This window comes from Typopeltis vanoorti, chromosome 13, assembly GCF_054136105.1.
Source record: "Typopeltis vanoorti isolate ZY-2024b chromosome 13, IOZ_Tvanoo_1.0, whole genome shotgun sequence".
Taxonomy (NCBI): Eukaryota; Metazoa; Arthropoda; class Arachnida; order Uropygi; family Thelyphonidae; genus Typopeltis; species Typopeltis vanoorti.
In genome coordinates this window covers 28,704,336-28,726,606 of record NC_143561.1, presented here as the reverse complement: position 1 = coordinate 28,726,606, position 22,271 = coordinate 28,704,336, and the positions used below count along the sequence as shown (strand labels likewise).

Below are 22,271 nucleotides of genomic sequence, written 5' to 3'. Positions count from 1 at the left end.
TCTGTATAATGTTCCATTTACCCATACATGCAGTGTTTTGAAAAGGTTTTCTCTGTGCACCTTGTCATATGCCTTTTCCAAGTCTACAAAACTTTAATTTCTCAACTATTTGTTGTAAAGTGAAAATTTGATCTTGACACCCTCTATTTGGCTTGACCCCAGACTGTTCTTCCCCAAGTTTCTCTTCCATAATCTTTCTCAACCTCTTTTCAAGTATGCTTGCATAAACCTTACATGGAACACTTAATAAAGAAATTTATCTGTAATTCACAAATTCCGCTTTATTCCCCTTTTTTTTTTTTTTTTTTTTTTTTTTTTTTTTTAATAGATGGGAACTATTAGAGCTCTATTCCAATAAACTAGAATTCAAAATTCTGACCAGGCCCTCTGAATTATTGCAGTGTAGCCACTGCAAAACGTTTTTACCTTCAAGCATTTCTGGTTGAATATCATCTACTCCAGCTGCCTTTCTGCATGTCAATTTTTTGATGATTTTGTCTACCTCAGGTATTGATATGTACTCCTCTTCGCATTCCTCTTGAAAATGTTCTAGTATGGTTCTGTCACTGCCTGTTTTGTTTAATTGCACTTCAAAGTAATTATTCTAGACATCTAGGATATCATCAGTTTTTATGTCACCTTTATCATCTTTGATTTCTTTTACAGTACTCTTTCCTCCATTCCTAAACTTTTCTTAACATCCTCCAGAACATTTTGCCACCTTCCTGTGATATTTATTATCTGAGATCATACCAGTCTTCCATGACATTTGTTTAGCTATATTGTTCTGAGGATGACCCTATAAACATTGCAAATTTGATTAGGTCTTGACTGCCAGTGATTTTTAACATTAGTAATTTGAAGCTATGGGTCATCTGCTAACAACTGGATATTTCCCCTTTTACAGAGGGAGAATAGCTAATGCTGGACTGACTTTATATTTTGATGCACTGAACTAATACCAATTCTCTTTTGTCTGTTTAAAACACCAGTCTGTTTAGATTGTACTGCATCTACATCACCTTTATTAACTAATCCTCTTCCCAATCTTTTTCAGTATCATAAATATACGAACTGAACAGCAGCTGTGGAACAAAAACAGTTCCTTTTGGCATCTCCGTATTCACCAGCTTCCTCTTTGATACAATTTTCTACTATAGAACTCTCTGATGTCTATCCATCAGCTCTACCCTCTTATCCATGTTAGTCTCCCAGCTTCATGCCCATCCCCATTTCCTCCAACTTATAAAGTTCCATGCAGTATCTTGTCAAATGCCTGTGCAAAATCAAGCTGTATCTCTTTTATCCAACCCAGCTGTTACTACTGTAGAAAGTGAATTATCAACTACTAAGGTAATCTATTTCACAAAGCCATGTGTCTCTATAGAGTATCATGTTCCTAATCAGCATTCCTGAATTCTACTGTTAACCAAATTTTCCAATATTCAACTGGTTCATAATTTGCTGCCTCTGCCTTGGAGCCTCCTTCATACAATGGGACACTGTTCCATTACTTGTTATAGGCCCCCATTCTGCCAGAGCTGAGACTTAAACTGTCTAGTTAGGGGCACTACCACTTCTCTTGTAGTTTCCCACAAAATATCAATATCCTATATCTTAGTCAATCCCATGGATGTATTCACAATGAAATTTCTTAACATCCTAAACACCTTCAAGTTCACCTGTCTTTATTCTGCATCTAGATGATACACATTTGCAACTCAGCAAAAGAATTCTTTGGGATTTTCATAGGCCTTCAATGCTAATTTCTTCTCAAAATACAGTTTTTCCTTCCTAAACATGCTAGTTATCTTTCTTGCATGTGCATTATGCTGCTCATGTGTGGTGATCACCATTCTCTTTATATGCCTTCTACAACACTTTCTTTTTCTGCAAATCCTCTTTAATGATGCTATTCATCTATTCAGTATATCTGATTTACCCTCCTTATTCTGGCAAGAAATCTTCTGTCTTCCTCAATACCCATTTGATGCTATTTTCCATGCACTATTAACATCCTTCCTAGCTGTTTCTTATACCATCACACCAATGCTGCAAGCCCTCCACAATTTTACAGTTCCACATATATCTCTTCTTAATCAAAAATTCCACATGCTAAGCCCCCCCCCCAGTCAGAGGCAATGTGGCTACTTTGGTTACAAATAAATTTGTTAAGGCTATCACCATTTCCAATACTCTTACATATATCTTCCAGCACATGACTGCTCTTCTTGAAAGCTGCATAAATTTCATTTCTTTCCAATTTATGTATTGATGAAATTGCCCATAATGATTACTCAACCTGTGTTCATTGGGCTATTTTGCTAATGCACTTCATTCACATCTACTTTTGTCCCTTAGCCTATAGCACAGCTAACTATATATTTTGTTCTACTTGCTTTTATTTCATACCAAGCTTCAAATGCACTTTCTTCTTCAGCCTTCCTGCAGAACTTCAACTTTTGCTGGATGCATCTCTTCTGCTATTATTAGCAATACCCTTCTTCAGTTCTGTTCTATCCTCCCTGAAAATGCAACATCCCCTTTCATTTTATCTCTGTAATAATGTCATCCTCTGTTAACCAAGTCTCACTAACATCTATAATTTTTGGCCAATTCCAGCTAACAATGCCTTGTTCCTGATAATTCTAGCATTAGTATACATGCACTGCATACTCTTACTCGAAAAGATACACTCTTGAGTGTATCATTTCGAGTAATGATACATTCAGATCTGAGATTGGCAAACTGCATTTAGTATTCTATAGATTTTGTCATTCTCGCACTCACATCAAAGGTGGCTGTTCACCTTAAATTCCATAATAGTTTTAGTTTCCCTATTTTGCACATGCATTCTCTCAAATATATGTGCAAAAAAAAAAAAAAAAAAAAAGACAACTCCAAATCCATTTAAGTGGAATTGATCAGGTACACTGAAGTACTTTCATCCATTAAATTCTCTCCAAACATTTACAAACTGCACACCATTCCTCCTGTACAACATAAACACTGACTTATTTGAGATCATAGCTTTTCTTCTCAATTAACTCCTATCATACCTTAACAAGAGAATTACAAATTCTACTTTCTCACTTCTTCCAATACCTCTTTCATATCCTCTCATATTCCATACTTTTCACTTTTAGATCAATTATCGCAGCCAAGATTGTTAACTCTCTTACTTTCCTTATTCTTGTTGAGAGGCTTATACGCTGGTTATACATGATAACTAATAATTAAGGAATTGATAGCGTACACTAGAACTATAAATTAAATAAACTTTAATATATACTTTCCGATATTTCGGCAAACGTCACGTTGCCATCTTCTTGGGAACTTATTACAAAGACAAGTGCACACAAGTACTACATAACAGCAAATGAGAACCGAAGCTAGGAAGCTAATGTTTTCTGAAGAGAAACAAAGAAATAGTGATCACCAAAGCGGATAAGGGGAACACCACTGTGGTACTCAACCTTAATGACTACACAGGTAAGCTCAAGGCTTTACTATTAGATCGATCCACTTACCTCCCTATTGAATATAATCCCACCAACTCTCAAATTAGAAACTCCATAGGCTCCTTAAGAAGGTCACTTCTTGGCCTGTGGAGATTACCAACAGACTGAAACCCTATAACTCTAGACCCCCCCCCCCCCCCGCATATATGGGCTCCCAAAAATACATAAAGAAAATGTGCCATTATGTCCCATAGCAGATGGCATTGATTCCTCCACTTACAAACTAGCCAAGCATTTAGCCAAAGCGCTCTCACACTATACTGGCAACACACCATCACACATAAAAAACTCAGCCCACTTCAAAGCCAGTATAGAAAACCTTACACTCCAACATAATGACATAATGGTCAGTTTTGATGTCTCCTCCTTATCCACGAATGTCCCCCTCAAAGAAACCTTAGAGCTAATCCAAGCTAAATTTCCTCCCGATATCTCAGCCCTATTTCAGTTTACAATGAACTCAGGCTATTTCGTTTGGCAGGAAAAATTCTATAAACAGATAGAGGGGACAGCCATGGGTTCACCACTTTCCCCACCCTTGGCTAACTTCTTTATGGAGACTTTTGAAGAGAAAGCCTTAAACTCAGCCCCACAAAAACCTACCAAATGGCTTTGCTACGTTGATGATGTGTTCGCTATTTGGCCACATGGCCCGGATTCACTCCTCTCCTTCCTAACACACTTAAACAACCAACACCCTAGAATCAAGTTCACCCTGGAAAAAGAGGAAAACAATTAACCTCCCCCTTCCTAGACACACTAGTCACCCGCCAACCTGATGGAACCTTGGTTTTCTCAGTTTATAGAAAACCCACCCATACAGGCAGATACATTTACCAACAATCCCATCACCCCACTTCACAACAATATGGAGTTATTAAGACACTATTCAACAGGGCAAAAATAATCTGTTCAAATGATCAAGCCCTAACCACTGAACTAAATCACATCTGTGACACTTTCTAAGCCAATGGCTACCCCCCCCTAAAAAAAAAGAATCCAAAAAATACTTAACCCAGTTATCCACAACCCACCATCCCCTCCCCTTCACAAAAAAGATTACTCTAAATCCATCACCATTCCCTACATCCGAGGCACCTCGGAAAAAGTCAACAAAATTTTTAAAAAACATGACTTGACCACCTGTTACAGACCACATAGAAAATTGGCATCCCTTATCCGCTCCACTAAAGACCAACCCCTTCCCCTAGACCTACCTGGTGTATACCAGGTGGTCCCTTGCAGCTGTAAACTGTCCTACTTTGGCCAAACAGGCAGGACAGCAAATATCAGAATCTCAGAAAACAAGGATTACATCCGATTTTACAAGTACAGCCACTCTGGGCTTGCAGACCACGCTCTGGATACTCGCCACAGAATAAAATGGAAGAAAGCCACAGTAATACACCGCAGCAAGTTCAAATATGAGACTATTCATGGAATCAGCCTCAGCCCTTAGGAACATGCCAAACCTCAACAAATTTGGATGCATGAGACTGCCCCAAATTTGGGAAACATTTATCAGAACTTCAGCCCAAAGACCAAGAACTACCTCTTACTTTCCCCTTTTCAAAAACTAATGGCACACTAATATCCCCACCAGGAAAGTATCATTTAGTCAAGAACACCAACAATAATATCATGGAATAGCTGTACAATATGGTCCCCTAGATCTCTCTCTCCCCTCTTGTTTTTTTATTCTTTTCTGCCATGGCACCTGGAAGACTCTTCTCCAAATGCTATTGTTCATGCTTTATCCTGTAAAACACACTGCTTAAGTATGCTATTTCACTTAATAAAGCCATCTCACAATTCTCATGTTTATCTATTATTTGTGTGAGAGTGTGTTTTCTTCCAACTCACACTTTCATCATTCATGCTTTGTTCAGTTTCTCTTATTTTAGTATTCTTCTCTCTTCATTCTCTACAACACTTGCATTTTGTACCATCCAACCATTCACCACATTGCAATCTCCTTTCTGACACTCACGTAACTCGCAACACTCTTTTTTTATTTTATCAGCAACAAATCATTTTAAACCATATGTCCATTATATAAATCATTATAACAGTATCATTCCATTGATTTCATCTTTCTTTTCCCTTTCCTTTTTTCTTAATTAGCTGACAATACACATTAAATTAAGTAATGCAATAAAAAATTTAATATAACTCACTAATATTTTATGAGTATCTCATCACATTATCAGAGTGAAACATACAATGAGCTGTCAAAGATACATGAAGCAAGGAAAAAACTAAAGAAAGGTTATAAAGTGCTTCTGTTCTGCTCTCTCTAGCCAGCCAGCATATACTATTAGAGGCCATGAGAACAGAGAACTCGGTCATTGAAAATCGTAAGCAAACATAGCCAAAAGGCAAAGGAGAGCACTTCATAACCTTTGTTTAGTTTGCCTTAGTATCCCATAATGCAAAGCACACTTGATTTCAGATGTGTATATTATCTATATAATGTCCCATTTACACCACAATTTAACATTTTGAACAGCAAAAGTTTCTTTTTGGCCATTTTTCATATGCTTCCAGATCTACAGACATGATTTCCAAATCTATGGAAGAGACACCTCATATGATCCTTCATATATGCCGATGATTTTCATGACTATTTGTCTTAAAGCAAAAATCTAATTCCAACAATCCCTACCTGACCTGAACCCAGCTTTTTCTTCCCAAGTTTCTCTTTACAATTTTTTTTCAAATATTGCATAAATCAGACTTGGAATATTCAGCAGGGAAATTCTTCTGTAATTCTCGTTGTTTTATTTTCCTTTTTATGCATATATACTATGATAACTCTACTACAGTCATCCAAAATTTGACCAAGTCTTCTGAATTGTACAGTGTAACTAAATGTAACATTTTCATACCTCTATATTTAAGCATTTCTGGTCAAATCACCTACTCCACCTGCCTTCCTGTATTTCAGGTTTCTGGTTTTTCCACCTCCTGCTGATATTTACTCCTGACTGTGCTTTTCCTGAATCTCTTCTACCACTTTTCTGTCACTGTTTGTTTCATTTAACAATGTTTCAAAGTAATTACTCCAAACATCCAAAATATCTGTTATCCTTAGTTTTCATGTTCCTTTTGCCACCACTATAATACTTACTTCTATATTCTTACCAAGTCTTCCCAAAACTTTTAGTGCTTTCCTACATTTTTATCTATATTCAACTGAGGCACTTGTTACTTACTTCAAGGAATGTTCAATATGATTTTTTCTTTGTTTCTACTTCATGGTCATCAATTACTTATATAAAAACTGTCCTGTACTAATTTGATTATAGGATATTTTAGTTAATAAATATTTGCTTTATATGAATAAGTGATGTTATTATTAATCTTTTCAATTTATTATTATTAAAAGAGATCTTCAAGTAGTCAGGGACTCAGAGAGAGATTACATACTACACACACCAACTGTCATACTTTCTCTCCAGTGTATCAGAATAACAACAGAAACCAGACCTGTGCACAATAGTCCAAGTGAAGTCTTATCAAAACTTTGTAAAGAGGCATAATTACATCCTTATCTTCACATGTGAACATTCATTTCAACATTGCAATTATCTTTTGAGTTGTATTTGCAATCTTTGCCACATGGCCCCTGAACTTCAATTTCCTATCAATTAACACTCCAAGATCCCTAGCCTCATCAGTTTCTTCTAGCCTAATCCCACCAATATAATATGACATCGGATATCTAATCACACCAAAGTGCATGACTTTACATTTACTGACGTTGAACTGACATCCATTTTCTCATGTCCACAATTCCAGCATGTTCAAATTATTCTGCAATACTGCATATCAGTAGCATTCCTGATTACCCCACTTATCATTGCATCATCACCAAATAGCTCTATATCCCCTATCAAATCCTTCCCAATATCCAGTGGACCAAGCACTGATCCTTGTGGTATACACCACTACTTACCTTAAATCTTGCACTCACATCCCCTGCATACCACTTTTTGATATCTGTCAAGTCATCCATCCTCTTCTCCACCACCCCAACATTATATAATACAAACCCATATTCTCCAATTTATGCAATAGTCTTCTTTATTATGTCCATGCTGTATTCTGTCAAAAGCATTAACAAAATCCAAAAGTATCATGGTGTATCCATTTCCCTTATATAGCTCAATGGTAACATTATTATAGAATGTGCGCAAGTTGCTAAAACATGACCTGCCCTTAGTGAACCCATTTCTGAATGCAAGTGCTACCAACTTTTCTAAAATCTTCACCACCACATGATGAGATACTGATTAGTCAATAGTTGGATACATCAGTCTTTGTGCCACCCTTGTGCAATGGGGATTACCATACATTCTTTCACTCCTGTGGAATCTTCTCTGATCTGAGATTCAAATTATAGAGCCTGATTAAAGGAATAACCAGTTCAGCTGAACACTCTTTCAGCACCTGTGCTAATAAGCTTGTACTTTTGTAGATATTTCCATTTACAGTGTAAATAAAAATATCTAAAGAAAATCTATGGATATAAATTACACTTAAGAGTGTAATAAGAAGATGGCTAGGCTATATGTCTTTACTAAATAAAATTTTTTTATGAACTACATAATAAATTTTTTTTAAAAAATGTAAACACCTACCTCCACACCCTAACCCTATGATATTCAGGTACTATAGGTTTATATTCTTTTGAGAGTGGGAGTAACATAAAAAAAAATCCCGTGGATATTTTTTGCTTATAGTAAATTACAGAAGTCAGCAGTTCTTATATACATACATATGATATGACATTAAAAGCAAATATTAATGTTCACTTAACAATAGCTTATTCTTAAAGAATAAGTTTGCAGTTCTTACACGTAGTATAACATTTTAAATGTTTCAGCATAATTATATTACTAAGAAACCCTTAAAAGTAGAAGTGATAAACTATTCTCTTCAAATTACATAAATAATATATTTAACACATTCTGACAGAAATAAGAGATTAATAAAAAAAAAAATGTATACCTTAACATGCCAATGCTCACTAATGATACAGTCACTGAAAAAAGTGCATTGCTATTTTATTTAATCTTGGAAGGATAACTTTTATGAGAATATTAAAATATTTCAGATTAATGTTGTAATATATACTAAAAAATGAAACCACTATCAGCTATTAAAAATTAATCAGTTAAAAGATTATTCTGCAATAACAGATATAATTTTACTAGATGAAAAGAAAAATTATAAATATATTATCTGACACTAAAGAAATATTTACCTGCATAAATACTTTACCAATGATAATGTCATCTTCATCTTTGAATATAGTGCTAAATACTACAGTAACTCGATCAGCTTTTGCTTCTACATACCTATACATTAAAATATATAATACTGAGGAAACAAGTATAATTTGTTCAGCATTTCATACAACTGATATTGCTTTACCAATCTTAGTCTTTGGAGTCTTAAGTAATTTCATTAAAATAAATGAATGAAATGAAGTCTTAGCACAAATTTTAACAGTGGTGAACATTAATTTGACAAGAGATAAAATATGCTACTATATCATGAATGAAAGCTTCACAGTATATTCCACAAAGAACAATACTTTAATCATATCTTACATCAACTAGTTTCCTTGGTACTGTGGTCATAGTAGAAAACTAGCTGATTTAAAATCTAATAAAAGTACTGTTCTATGTGAAGTATACCATGATGCTAACATTATAATATGGACATCTACTGAAGTTTACAATATGATAAATATGCTGCTATTATATATAATTAAAAATTTTCAAATTTGATAACACAAATACTGATATATCATTGATGCTAGCTCTCCTCTTGGCAACTCTGACACCAGAATCTTGTCCATGTTTCTTTTTCTACAGAACACCATTCTCTCAACCAATCTCATGCTTGTACCCTATGGCACTCCAACACTGCAGTTGGATTTCTATACCACCTTTCTGTGATCTGATTATTGCTTCTGCTCTCCTGATCCAAGCATTTGCTCTGATCAAATAAGTAAAATTATTGTTGCTGGAATGAGTGCTTTTATTTCCTATTTTATTCAAAAAAGCCCTGATTGCCTGTCTAAGCCATATTCTCCAAGAAAAGTGAAAAAAGAAGTCCTATACAAAAATTCAACATGCATTCAATGGTTCGAAGTAAAAAATTTCAGTTCTGCATTTTGGTGGGCAGGACCAAATGTAGTTGAGCCTTCTGGTTCCCTGCAGAGACTGGTGGGCAAAACTTCTGCCCTTCCATGTTTCAGCTGCTCTCTCTCTCATCCTAACAGTATATGGTAATTTTACTATCTCCTGAAGACCTCTTGACACCAGTCTTTTCCTCCTACTCTTGCTTAGTTTTTCCACTTAGTTATACTATAAATTAAAAATACCAAGAAATTATATACTTGGTTTAATCCTTTATCCAGGTGTAAGCAAACAAAGTTTGCACCTGACATATAATCAGCACTGGGGAAACTCGTATATAGAACTAATGACTTCACTTGCCTTAGTATCCCATAATGCAAAGCACATATCCTTATGGGTATGTATAATGCTATGCATTATGGGAAGGGTAGTGACCCTTCTATACGCGTTGCCCCAGTCCTGATTACATTTCAGGTGCAAACTTTGTTTGCGTACACTTGGATAAAGGATTAAACCAAGTATATAATTTCTTGGTATCTTTAATTTATAGACAACCAAGGCAAATCTCCTCCCATTATTCCCTGAACTACCCACAGTATGCCTTCCTCTGATCTTTTGTCAGGACATCAGAAAAACTCAACAGCAAGTTATATTCAGTAGTAAGTCCACTGGCCTTGATGGTATCCCTCCAGTTGTACTAAAAACTGTTCCAGAATTACCATCCATCCTGTATTGCCTTTACAAGTTGGCATCTATTCAAGAATATGGAAGCAAGCAAAAAAAAAAAGGAAGATAAAATCACCCAACTATCAGCGTATTGCTCTCTCACAAAAATAATGGGAAAAAGTCATTAATAGATGGGCCTATATCACTACTTGGAGAACCATCTATTAATTAGTAATCACCAGGATTCTGCCATCCTTGCTCCACAGCATATTTCCAAACTCACCTTGACCTCCCTTTGGATTCAAAGCCATGGAAAACTCATGTGGTGGTCTCAATATTTCCATCATTTGAATGAGTGACATCATGGCTTTATTAACAAGCTATATCTTATGGTCTTCTTCCTACCCTCTTTGGTTTCCTCTCATCAGATTTTCCCATCAATGTTGGAATACTCCAGGACTATGTGTTTTCACCTACACTCTTCCTCCTATACATTAATGACATTCTCTCACTATCATCCAATTATATTTATAGCTTTGCTGATAAGAGCACATTCCATTCCTCTTCTTCATCCACAAAACCTTGTAGTGCTCAAATGACTCAAGCTTCAAGATCTTCTATAATCAATGCCTTAAATACCAATTGCCTTGCCATTCTCAAGTGGAGTGAAGATAACCTAGTCATAATCTAACCCAAAACGCATTTTATTTCCCAAAAGAAAGAATTGCCAAAATTAGTTTTCTCTTCTTGGGCAGACTTTCACATCTGTCCTGGTATAAACATATCACATCCATAGTCTCTTCAGCCATCAAAAAGCTTTGATATGCATTTTTTTTTCCATTCTAAATAATACTCCTCTTTTTAATAGCTTTATAACAAATTTGTAACATTTTAGAAATCTCAAATTGCCTCACCTTAGAATACCTGTTCTCAGATTTGGGGTGGCATATCAAAAACATTCCCCAGAATGCTTGTTTATATCCATCAGAGAGATATTCACTTAATAGATGATTCCCTTTTCTCAATAATTCTTCCAATCATTTTTCCAAAGATGCTCTGTTTCTGCATTATGTATTTTCTATGTTAATTGATGTTGATCCAAACTTGCTACCACCATTCCTCCACTTCCCTCTAATCATATATGAACACAGGCAGCTGCTGGTCAACATCCATACACAATTCAGCTACTACAAACTTACTGAACAAACTTCTCATTCTCTTCCTTCATTGTATCTTACTGTGTTCTTCAGTACAGTGTCCCTCCATACAATTTTCCCCAATAATACAACTGCAAAACTCTTCAAAAACTACATAAACAGATTCTCCTTTCTAATTGCTTGCCCATATACAGCACTGTAGCGTTATAGTTCTCTGGGGGGGGGGGGATATACATACTGTTCAACCACAGATGCAAGACCTTGACACTTCTGTGCATGGAAGAAGGAGAATCCATTCCGATAATAGGGTAACCAATCCGTTCTTGTGGGATGAATTGTTCATTATTACACGAGGAAAAATTAGCTTTTTTTTTAATGAACATTCTAGTTTTTAGAGTAGTAACTATTTTGCTTGTATAACAGTTGGATAATCTTACGTATAAAGCACGCACTTTCATGTATTGGTAATGAACACCTACATCGCCTTATTCCTTTCTTCCCTTCAACATGAATTAATTCTTCTTTGCACTACACCAGCTAAGGGTTTCTCAAGTGTGAGCTTACTTATATAAAGATAAACATACAGAAAAAGTACTTGCAACAAGTTTCTTCACAGAGTTTGAAAGCAATGATACAGTCAACTGCTGTTAATCCAGATAAGTAGGGAGGGGCAGGGATTTAGAAGTATGGGTTAGTGAAGTAACATACAATAATATTATATAATATCAAGTTTCTATCAAAAGTTCCTGCAATATGCTCAAAACAATTTGTTTCTGGTTCAGTGAGCTTTGAGCCCTCTGATGAAGAATAAATGTGTTCACTTGAAAGTAAAATGTCCATTTGAAATGTTTATTGTTTAAATAAAGACTCAAATCTCATTGTTTGCTTGAGATAAAAAGGCAGGAACTACTTGTAGTTGTTTTTTTAATTATGATCTTCCTCACAAATCTTACTTGGCCATAGCAGGCCAGCAACTCGTGATATGATGAAGAATCCATAGAAATGATTACAGGCAGTTCCTGCCTTTATGAATTAATTGGTTCCTGGTAACGGTTCATAAATCGGAAATTCGTAAAGCAAGAGTTACGTTCATAATAAGGAATATATAAAATATAAAATGAATATTAAATGATAAGAAAAGACTTTACATATTTAAAAAATAACATAAGAAAAATTTTAAATTAAAGAAGATTCTTTGAAAAAAAAAAAGTAGCTTATTTCTATATCACCGGATGAATCGGCAGCCATGGAGGTAGTAGGAGATATATTAGGAAGCTTTGATGCATTTTTTTTTTTCAAAGAAGTATCGAGTGTCATCTGCTTTGTTGACTTTTGCTTCTTTTCATTTAAAATAGCTCAACAGCAAGCAGAATCATTATTCATTTCGCAGGAAAATTTACTAAATTGTTCAAAGTCTGAATCTTGTGATTCAAAGATTGCTTGAGCTTTTTTGAGAAGTTTACATGCTTCTTCTAGGCCTTTTAAAGTGAAAAAACCGGGTTGGAGCTTCATATTCATTATCTTCTTTGTCTTTTTCTTGTTCCTCTAATTCTCTGCAGTACAGGTAGTTCTCACTTTACAAATTCCCACTTTGCAAATTTTTTGAATCAGAATTTTTATTTTAAATTGTGCACGGCGAAGGCAATTTGGGACATGTACGGGGAATTACGCAATATGTAATGACGTAATGATCAGTTAGAACAAGCCTCGGTCACTCACGAGCCTTGGCGACGTAAGTGTGTTATTCGTAGTTTTCTTCACTTATACTTGATATTTTTATTTTGTTTTCTTTTTAACTATAACACTTTCACTTTTCCAACAATGTCAAAAAGAAGCAACAGTACAAAACCAGAAAATGAGCAAAAGAAACAAAGAAAAGCAATTACGTTAGAGAAAAGTACAAAATTATTACCACCTATCGAGCAGTAGTGCTGTTAAAGCTTTTTATGGCAGACAGAGTGCCTGGCATAAAATTTCCGAAAAACTATGAAATGAGTATGGCATAAACTTTGTCCTCAGTTTAATGATAATTTCGAAGTCTTTGAAGATCCAACAAAGATTGTGAATTCTGAAACTCAAGCGCTCTTAGGAATGGCTAACCAGTTGAAAATGGAAGTTTTGCAAGGTGATGTTAATGAGCTGCTTCAGTCTCACACTATGGAATTCTCACCCAATGATCTCCTTGAATTAGAGGAACAAGAAAAAGACAAAGAAGATAATGAATAAGAAGATAATGAAGATAATGAATATCACCAAGATTCTTGGGACAGATTTATTAATAAAATAGAAGACATACATGGAACACAAGATATTAAGTAAATTAAACAATGAAGAAAGAGATACAGCACAAATCAACATAATACAAGAGAAACAATGGATAGAACATTACAAGAATTTATGGTACCACCCAAATTTAATAACAGAAAATAATAATGAAGAAATCAGCATGATATAGAACCAATAAAATTGGAAGAACTGAAAGAGCAATAAACATATCAAAAAATAGAAAATTAACCAGATTAGACGGCATAAATACAGAGCTTTGGAAATATGGTGGAGAATAATTACATCACAGATCCTTAAAATTAAAAAATAACTGTTGGAGGAAATGTGAGGTTACATCAGATTGGTTAAAAGCTATGGTTATATCTATATTTAATAAAGGAAACAGAGATGAATGTGGAAATTACAGAGGAATAAGTTTTTATTAAATACAGGTTACAAAATTTAGTAAAATCCCAAATAAAAGATTTGGAAATACTGCAAACAATCAGAAGAACAAAATGGTTTCAGACATGAAAGATCACGTATAGACAATATTTATGTACTAAAACAAATTACTGGAAAAAGATGAGAATTTAATTTAGAGACCCATATGGCCTTTATAGATTACAAGAAAGCTTTTGATAAATACACAGAGAAAAACTATGGAATATAATGAAGAGACAAGGATATCCATTACATTTGGTACAAGCTATACAAAGTTTATATAAAGATACAAAAATACTGTTAGAGTTAGATAATAAATTAACAGAAGAGATGAAATAAATCAGGGTGTCAGACAGAGATGTAGCTTATCTCTAACTCTATTCAATATATATATATTGATCAGATTATTAAAATATGGAAAACAACAACAACAACAACAAAAAAAAAAGTATCCAGTTAACCAGAAGAACTGTTATTAATACAATGCTGTATGCAGATGATTATCAGATTATATTACAAGACAATGAAGATGACCTTCAAAAATCAGTTTATGAATTAAACAAAATATGCTAACAATACAATTTAAAAATTTTCACAAAAAAAAAGAAAAAGTCATGGCATTTAAAGGTCAGGATCATGGTTAGATCAAAAATAGTTATAGAAAATAAATTCATAGAACAGATGACACAGTTTAATTATTTAGGCTGCATAATAACATATCTAAAAGACAAAGATATAGATCAGTGGTTCTTAATCTTTTTTTTTGCCTGGCATCCCCTTTCAACAATTTGTATGGCTTGGCACCTCCTGCTAATTTTTGCGCTAGGTTAATGACTCAATAAGATAATTATAATATATTATTAGGCTAACCTAAATTAGTATCAACATATTTGAACTGATAATTAAATAAAAATTAGTGACTTTGATACAAATTAATTTTTACTCAAAAAAGATGTAAATTTACTATTTAATAAGCTAATCATTAATGGCTACCCTGAGCCCGATAAGATTCTGCTAATTTTTCAATATCAAGTTCAATGTTCGACAAATGAAGTCTCAAATTTTTTTTATATATTTTTTCAAATTTATTATTATATTAGTAGTGCTGTAACGCTTACCCCCCCCAGCATTCAGAGCGCTATCACCTAGGTTAAGAACCACTGATATAGATGAAAAAATAAAGAAATTTCAGAAAATCTGTAGAACAATAAAGAAGACACTGAATAAAAATTATGAGAAAATCAACTAAAATTTTATAAAGTAATGGCCAGTCCCGCTCTATTATATGGTTCAGAAACATAGACGATAAAAAGAAAGATGAAAGTAAAATACAAGCTGCAGAGATGAGATTTTCAAGAACAATTAAAGAATGCACAAAATCGAATCATATAAGAAATGAAGACATAAAAAAAATGACATTTATAACATAAATGAAAAGATCAAGGAATATAGAGGGGAAAGAATATCTACCTAGGGTGGAAAGATATTGGCTACCAAAAGCAGTGGATAGATATAAACCAAAGAGAAAGAGAGGAAGACAGTGACAAGATGGAAAGACCAGTGAAGCTGGAACAGACAAATACCAAATCCTTGAAGAGAAGAAGAATATCCATGGTTAAATGAATTAGCCACACATTAAAGCCAATGAATTAAAACTGATAGAAAAATGTTATATTGAAGGTTTTGAGAGGAAGCTTTGAAGTGGCAATATTTCACCTTATTCAGTAGTTTACTAATGTGTTAAATTACAGCAATCCCTCGATTAATGCATCCCCGATTAGAGCGTCATTTTTTTTCGATACCCAAATTCGATTAGTGCACCTATACACATCTTAAAAATTTTCGATCTATACATTTTTTATGACTAACTATTTTAAAAAATCACCCACCAGAATGAAATAATTTAGTTACCGATTTGAAACATTTTACAAAGTTATTTTTTAATAACTTTGAAACATAGTGTAATACATGGAAATAGTGTAGTACACTATGTTTCAAATTTACCGCCAAAATTTATGTCATCTGCTTTACATAGAATTTTGCTGATCATATCACGTGCAATTGTTTTTCTTACTTTTTTATTTAAAATTATTTTCCTAACCTTTAATCATGAGTAAAAGAATCAGTGAGTAAAAAACAGAAGTGTGAAAATGATTTGAAAAGTAATCTCATTGGAAGAAAAACTTGAAATAATAAAGAAAAATGAACAAGGGAGTCCAGAGCAAAGATGGGACAAGAACACAAAAATGGGTGAATCAATTGCTGAATACAAAGACAAAGACAGTAAGGCTGCTTCAAGTTCATCATGCATGCACTCGAAATCAAAGTATTATAATGATTGAATTAGAGAGACTTCTTTTTACATGGATCGAAGATTGTAATCAAAAACGGATCCCACTAAACACTGGCCTTATTAAATCAAAAGCATTTACTCTTTGTAACTTGGAAAGAAAGGGCTATTAATGATGGAAAAGAAGAAGAATTCCACGTTAGTGCTCAGTGATTTGAGCATTTCAAAAAGAGAAATAGCCTACATAATGTTCTAATCACAGGAGAAGCTACAAGTGCAGATAAGTAGATATCCAGAGATTTTGGAGAAAATTGTGCAAGAAGGAGACTATTGTGATCAATAAATATTTAATATCGATGAAACTGGCCTTTTTTTTTTGGAAATGAATGCCTTCCAAGACTTTTCTAGCCAAATCAGAGACATCTCAACCTGGTTATAAAGTCGCAAAGTTGAATGAAATTACTGCTAGCAATATGCGAGCCATTTGGAAGCACATTCTTCCACATTGTGCAAATGATTTTAGAGGCTTTTCAAATGAATCTAAATTAATTAATTAAATCTCATTCCGAGAAGTTGAGTGATTCCGACCTGCTAAATTTAGATACACAGCAGGAAGATCCCGAAGAATAAAAAGAAAATTTAATCACTGACAAGCCCAAAGAGGTTTCACAGAAACAATTTGAAAATAGTTTTCGTACAATCAAAGTTTTTAAGCAGCAATAATGCTTAGAGGATGACCCTGGTGAAGAGAGAACCAGTAAAATTTGCAGAAGAGGAAATAGGGCCATACCGTCAGTTATATGAAAAAAAAAACAGAATGCTCGCCAAACTACATTAGCTCAATCCTTTGTTAAGAAGCAGAATAATAAATTTATATTCTGAATATATTTTATTGTCTTTCAGCTTCATGGTTTTCCTTAACTAGGCCCTGAGACATACCCTAATTCTTTTATAAAAAAAAATTAACGGTCAAGAAAGAAATCTGAGCAACGAATTATACATTTTCCCATATATTCGATTAGTGCGTTTTCGATTAATGCACCTGTTTTAAAGAAACGCATTAGGTGCACTAATCGAGGGATTGCTGCATTTGCATGTTTTAGTTAATAATGTGAAATTACTCTTGCAATGATATTCTTGAAAAAAAATACTGAAAACTAACTTTAAATTTCTATTAAAGCATGATGATGATGATTATTTTAAAATATTTAAATTAAAAATCAATCTTTTCTACATTCTCTATTTGTATAATGCTGTCAAACAAGAGAAGAAAGGCACATTAAGTTGCAAGAAGGGTCATTTCTTCCCCCCAACTTGATACTTTCTCTAATTAAAGCATCTGAAGACAATCTTCACCTTTTGTCCTGTTATGGCCCTGTGAGAAGTATTTAGGTCAACTTATTTCATTTAGCTTCATGTAATACATTTGTTCCTTGAGAGAAAGGGAGATATTAAATCAGGATTTGATTACAATTTAAACTATATAGACCCACCACAGAATAATTTGACCTGTTGATGTTTTCTATCCATAAATAAAATATTTTAAAATAATAATTATTATTACGCGATACCTCCAGGGAGTACAAAGACTCATCGAGGGAGGGCACACTACTCTACAGCGCTCTGTCTCCATCACTCAATCTACCAACTACAACGAACCGCAACTACATCATCATCATATACACCAATGCCATCTGCCACCCATCAACACCACTAGTATTTTCACAGACAATCACAAACATCCATGCCTATGGTGGGATTGAAACCCACAGCCGTTTGGCTGGAGAGCAGATATGCTAACCACTTGGCCAACCAAGCTGGCAAAAATTTCCTCTAAACGATGACTAGATTTCAACCACCAAGTCTTTCTTTGTGCAGTCAAGTAATGTAGGATGCAAATGCCACTTCTACTGAGCTACATATATATGCTGGTAATCATAAGAACATTTTAAGTTTTATACATGAAATTGGGCATGTTGCTTTTTTTTTTTTTTTTTTTTAAACATAGCAGTGCTATACAGGGTGTTCGGGATAAATTTGACAGTTTCGTAAGGAAAAAGAAAATCTTCTTTGTATCTATTAAATTTAATGAATTGACAAAAAAACATTACAGGCAGAGTTAATTACAATACTATCAACAAGATTTACTCAAAATAACCACCATTAGCATCGATCACAGCTTCAATTCTGCTTCGGAACCTCGAACAAGCTGATGCTACAGTCTCCCTGGGAAGGGCCGCAAAAACTGTTTTAATTTTATCCATTAACTGGGCTTTTGTATTACTGGAAGTGCGATTGGTGTCTTTTTCAACTGCGCCCCATACAAAATAATCCATGGGGTTAAGGTCTGGGGAGTTTGGAGGCCAAACATTTGGACTGGTGAAGTCGTAGAAATTTTCAGACAACCATTTTTGACTTTTCCCAGAGGTGTGGCAAGGGGCCGAATCCTGCTGCCATACATACGGCCTACCATTGGCTACCCTTGTTATCCAGGGCTTGACTACAGTTAGCAACTCCACGAACAAAGCCCGAATTCCAATGCCAGGGTTCTTCAACACCTGTTCCTGCAGATTTGCGAGGAATTCTGCTGTACGAACGCAATCAGATCGTCTGCTAGGGATCTTTCTTCTTGCTACATCCTCGTAGTCACCATTGCAAGTCTCTAGTTCATGCCTGATTGTTTTTACTGTATTCAGGGAGCATTGGGCAGCAGTCGTAATATCCTTATTTTGATGGCGGGCACGAATCATCATGATACAAGTTATTCTCTTCCATGATTCAGGTGGGTTCCAGCTATCCATCCTTTCTGACATCTTGTATATGAATGAAGAAGGGTCCAAACTTTTAAATGAAGAGAAGTGTGTGTTAATACATGTAACTTACGGAAAAATATAATTAATTATAAATATGTCAAATTTATCCCGAACACCCTGTATATGTGTTGTGTTATTACTGGAGATTTTTTATTTATTTATTTATTTTTTTATTATTGGGGAAAAAAACTGAGTTGATAGTGATATGCAACAAAGTTTGTCAGGTTTTTTTTTTAAATAATCAAATAATCATAGTGCATACTAATATAGCAGAGCCTCCATAGCTCAATCAGTATAGACAAAGCCCTTTGGCTGGAAAGACCTGGGTTCAATTTCCATTTATGACATGAGGAACCTTTATCTAGTCTCTTTCAACTAGGTGATTTAGCCAGTCTCATGCAGAGGTAGAGGGGTTTTCACCTAAGAACTGAACTCAAGTTTTTCGTCCCTCAGAAAAGGCAAACTGTCCCATGAACGCATATATGGATTTACAGTCATACAAAATTTATATACCTAATCCTTCATTAGGATGGCTCAATCTGCCCCACCAAAGAGGGGATAAACCATATGGTCAGTTTTCTTAAGGGATACCCCTCCCCAACATACCATAAGAAGCCAACTAATTTATCTTCAGTTGAAAAGCATAAGTGTGCTTTGCATCCTAGATGAGATTCAATCTCAGGGCTTTTCAACATTCTGATGAGACTAATCTAAATAAATATGGTTGTGTTACACTTCCAAAGATTTGAAAAACTTTAATTTTTAAGCCTCCTGCCCAACAGCACCTATAGAGGATGCTCCTCATAAGACTAGTTTAAGAAACAGTCCTATTTCTTTTATTTATTGTTTCTGTGCATTTTTGTGTATGTTATTTTAATATTGTATTTTTGATGTTGCTGTGACAGAGATGAAATACTCAAACAATCAAACAAGCATACCTTAGATGATTACATCCAGGAATCCTGTACAATCAGAAAAGGATAACATTATTTGTAATGCGAAGGAAAAGTGTGTGTTACAGTTAACTGTTTAACATAAATACATTTCTTTGTACAAGTAGTAATAATTAATTTTGAACTTACATCGTCTCATCATCTCTATAGTGAATAACTGCTCTTTTATGACCTTCTTCGCCATTTTCTTGGAATTCAAAATACTTCTCGAAAACAGAAGCAAAACAATTCCTTTTTAAAAGACCAGCTTTTTGAATTAAATCTTCATAGTTTTCATGGATAATTTCCAAATCAAAAAGTAATGTGACATTATAACCTAGAAAGAGAATCAAAATCATACTGCATTAAAAAGCAGAAAATAATAACTAACTTGATTTTAAAAAAAAGGAAGGAGGAATAAAATAGTAACTTTGGAGGTATATCATCAACAGTTTTAGAATGTTACTCAGTTTTTAAAATACACTTATAAAAAAAAACAATATTATTAACTGAAAGCGATGTTTTGTTAATACAATTCTAGCTGCATTTTGCAAAATGTGCGAGCCAACATGATTGGTATACCGTGGGTTCGAATCCCACACTAATCATATCGATGTTTCTGTCTTTAGGTGGGAGATGAAACTGCATCACCCAATGTGAGATTGTAAACTCTCTCATGATATGTAACTATAACTTATATTTGCTTTTATGTTTTTCTAAGAAGATTGCACTTAAACAAATGTGAAATTTTTTCTGTAACAATCTTGTATTTGTAATAAATTAACCATTAGCCTTTGTTAAAATAACGTGGTGCATGATATCATCATGTAATGCTATTAACTCGTGAATATATGGCAAATTCAAAAGAAATGCAAAATATGACATCATCATGGTCAGATATCAATACGTGGCCATATAAGGAAGTTTCGAGAGATGCACGCATGAGTACAACGGAAGTCCAGGCCTATATAAGGCGAGACAGCAAGAAAGACTTTGTCTTAAGGTTTTCACCATCTCTTACCTGAGTCCACAACCACACGAGGTCCGTTATCAGTATTTGAAATAGAAGAATCATAAGTCTTAGGTTTCTGAACTTCTACATGGTCTGCTGCCACATGAAGTCCAATGACAGGAATTGAAAGGAAAGAGCTGCACATTGCCACCATGTTAAGGGTCCTATAGGGCATGGAATAATTGATGACTTAGACAAAGAAGGAATTTGGCAGGAAATCAAGAAGCAAGAAGAAGGAAAGAAGGACACAAAAGGAGCACTTTCATGTGAACAAAAGATTCATGTAAAAGGCAGTGCAGAACAAGAATGGTAAGTGCTTACCATTCTTGTGTGATAATTCTGAACAAGAAGGTACATCGAGTGTGTCTGTTTATGGGTACATGCCAATCATTTCCCCAGTCAAGCGACTGGGGCAATGATTGGCATGTGGTACAGAAGGACAGAGAATGAAAGAAAGAAGACTGAATGGGAAAAGCATAAAAATGCGAGAAACTGAGAGAAAAGAGATAGGATGTTAATGAAGCTTACTCAATGTATACTTTAGTTAATAAAGTATACCTTGATAGTTACATAAGTTTATTGTCAGTTTGTGTATATTTGACTAGCAGGATATTATAGGTTGAGATTTGGAAGAAACAAAGAACTAAGTATGAATCACTTTTAAGTGATCAAAAATCAAACCATGACTAATTAAAGCTAAAGATAACATAAGCAGGGAATGCTAACAATATCTGCTTTGTCTTTAGTTAAAAATTTTATAATCTCGCACTCAATACATAGTCTAACTGGCACAGTCATAAAACAAATAAAATTGTTAAACTATAGAGCATGAGAACACAAGATCTAATAGAAATAAATAAATAGTGGCAGTCGATAGTTAAGGCAGTCAACCATTTATGACATTTCACAAAGTTTAAGTAAAATAATGATAAAGAAAGTTGAGAAATACGTAATAGAAATACAGAACATTATAACAAGATTATCACGCCACTTACCGGAGGCCTGAACTGTTTTGAAAA

General features: G+C 34.3%; 1 protein-coding gene across 1 annotated transcript in view; it reads right to left on the bottom strand.

The window, feature by feature from the left end:
* Arpc2 (Actin-related protein 2/3 complex, subunit 2) overlaps positions 1-22,271 on the bottom strand; it is a 178,606-nt gene that overhangs the window by 101,371 nt on the left and 54,964 nt on the right. Inside the window, exons 5-6 of the mRNA XM_090403251.1 lie at positions 20,391-20,577; positions 8,791-8,884 (exon numbers count right to left, since the gene is read on the bottom strand). Coding sequence (XP_090259377.1) covers positions 8,791-8,884; positions 20,391-20,577 — 281 coding nt within the window. The remainder of the gene's footprint in view (positions 1-8,790; positions 8,885-20,390; positions 20,578-22,271) is intronic.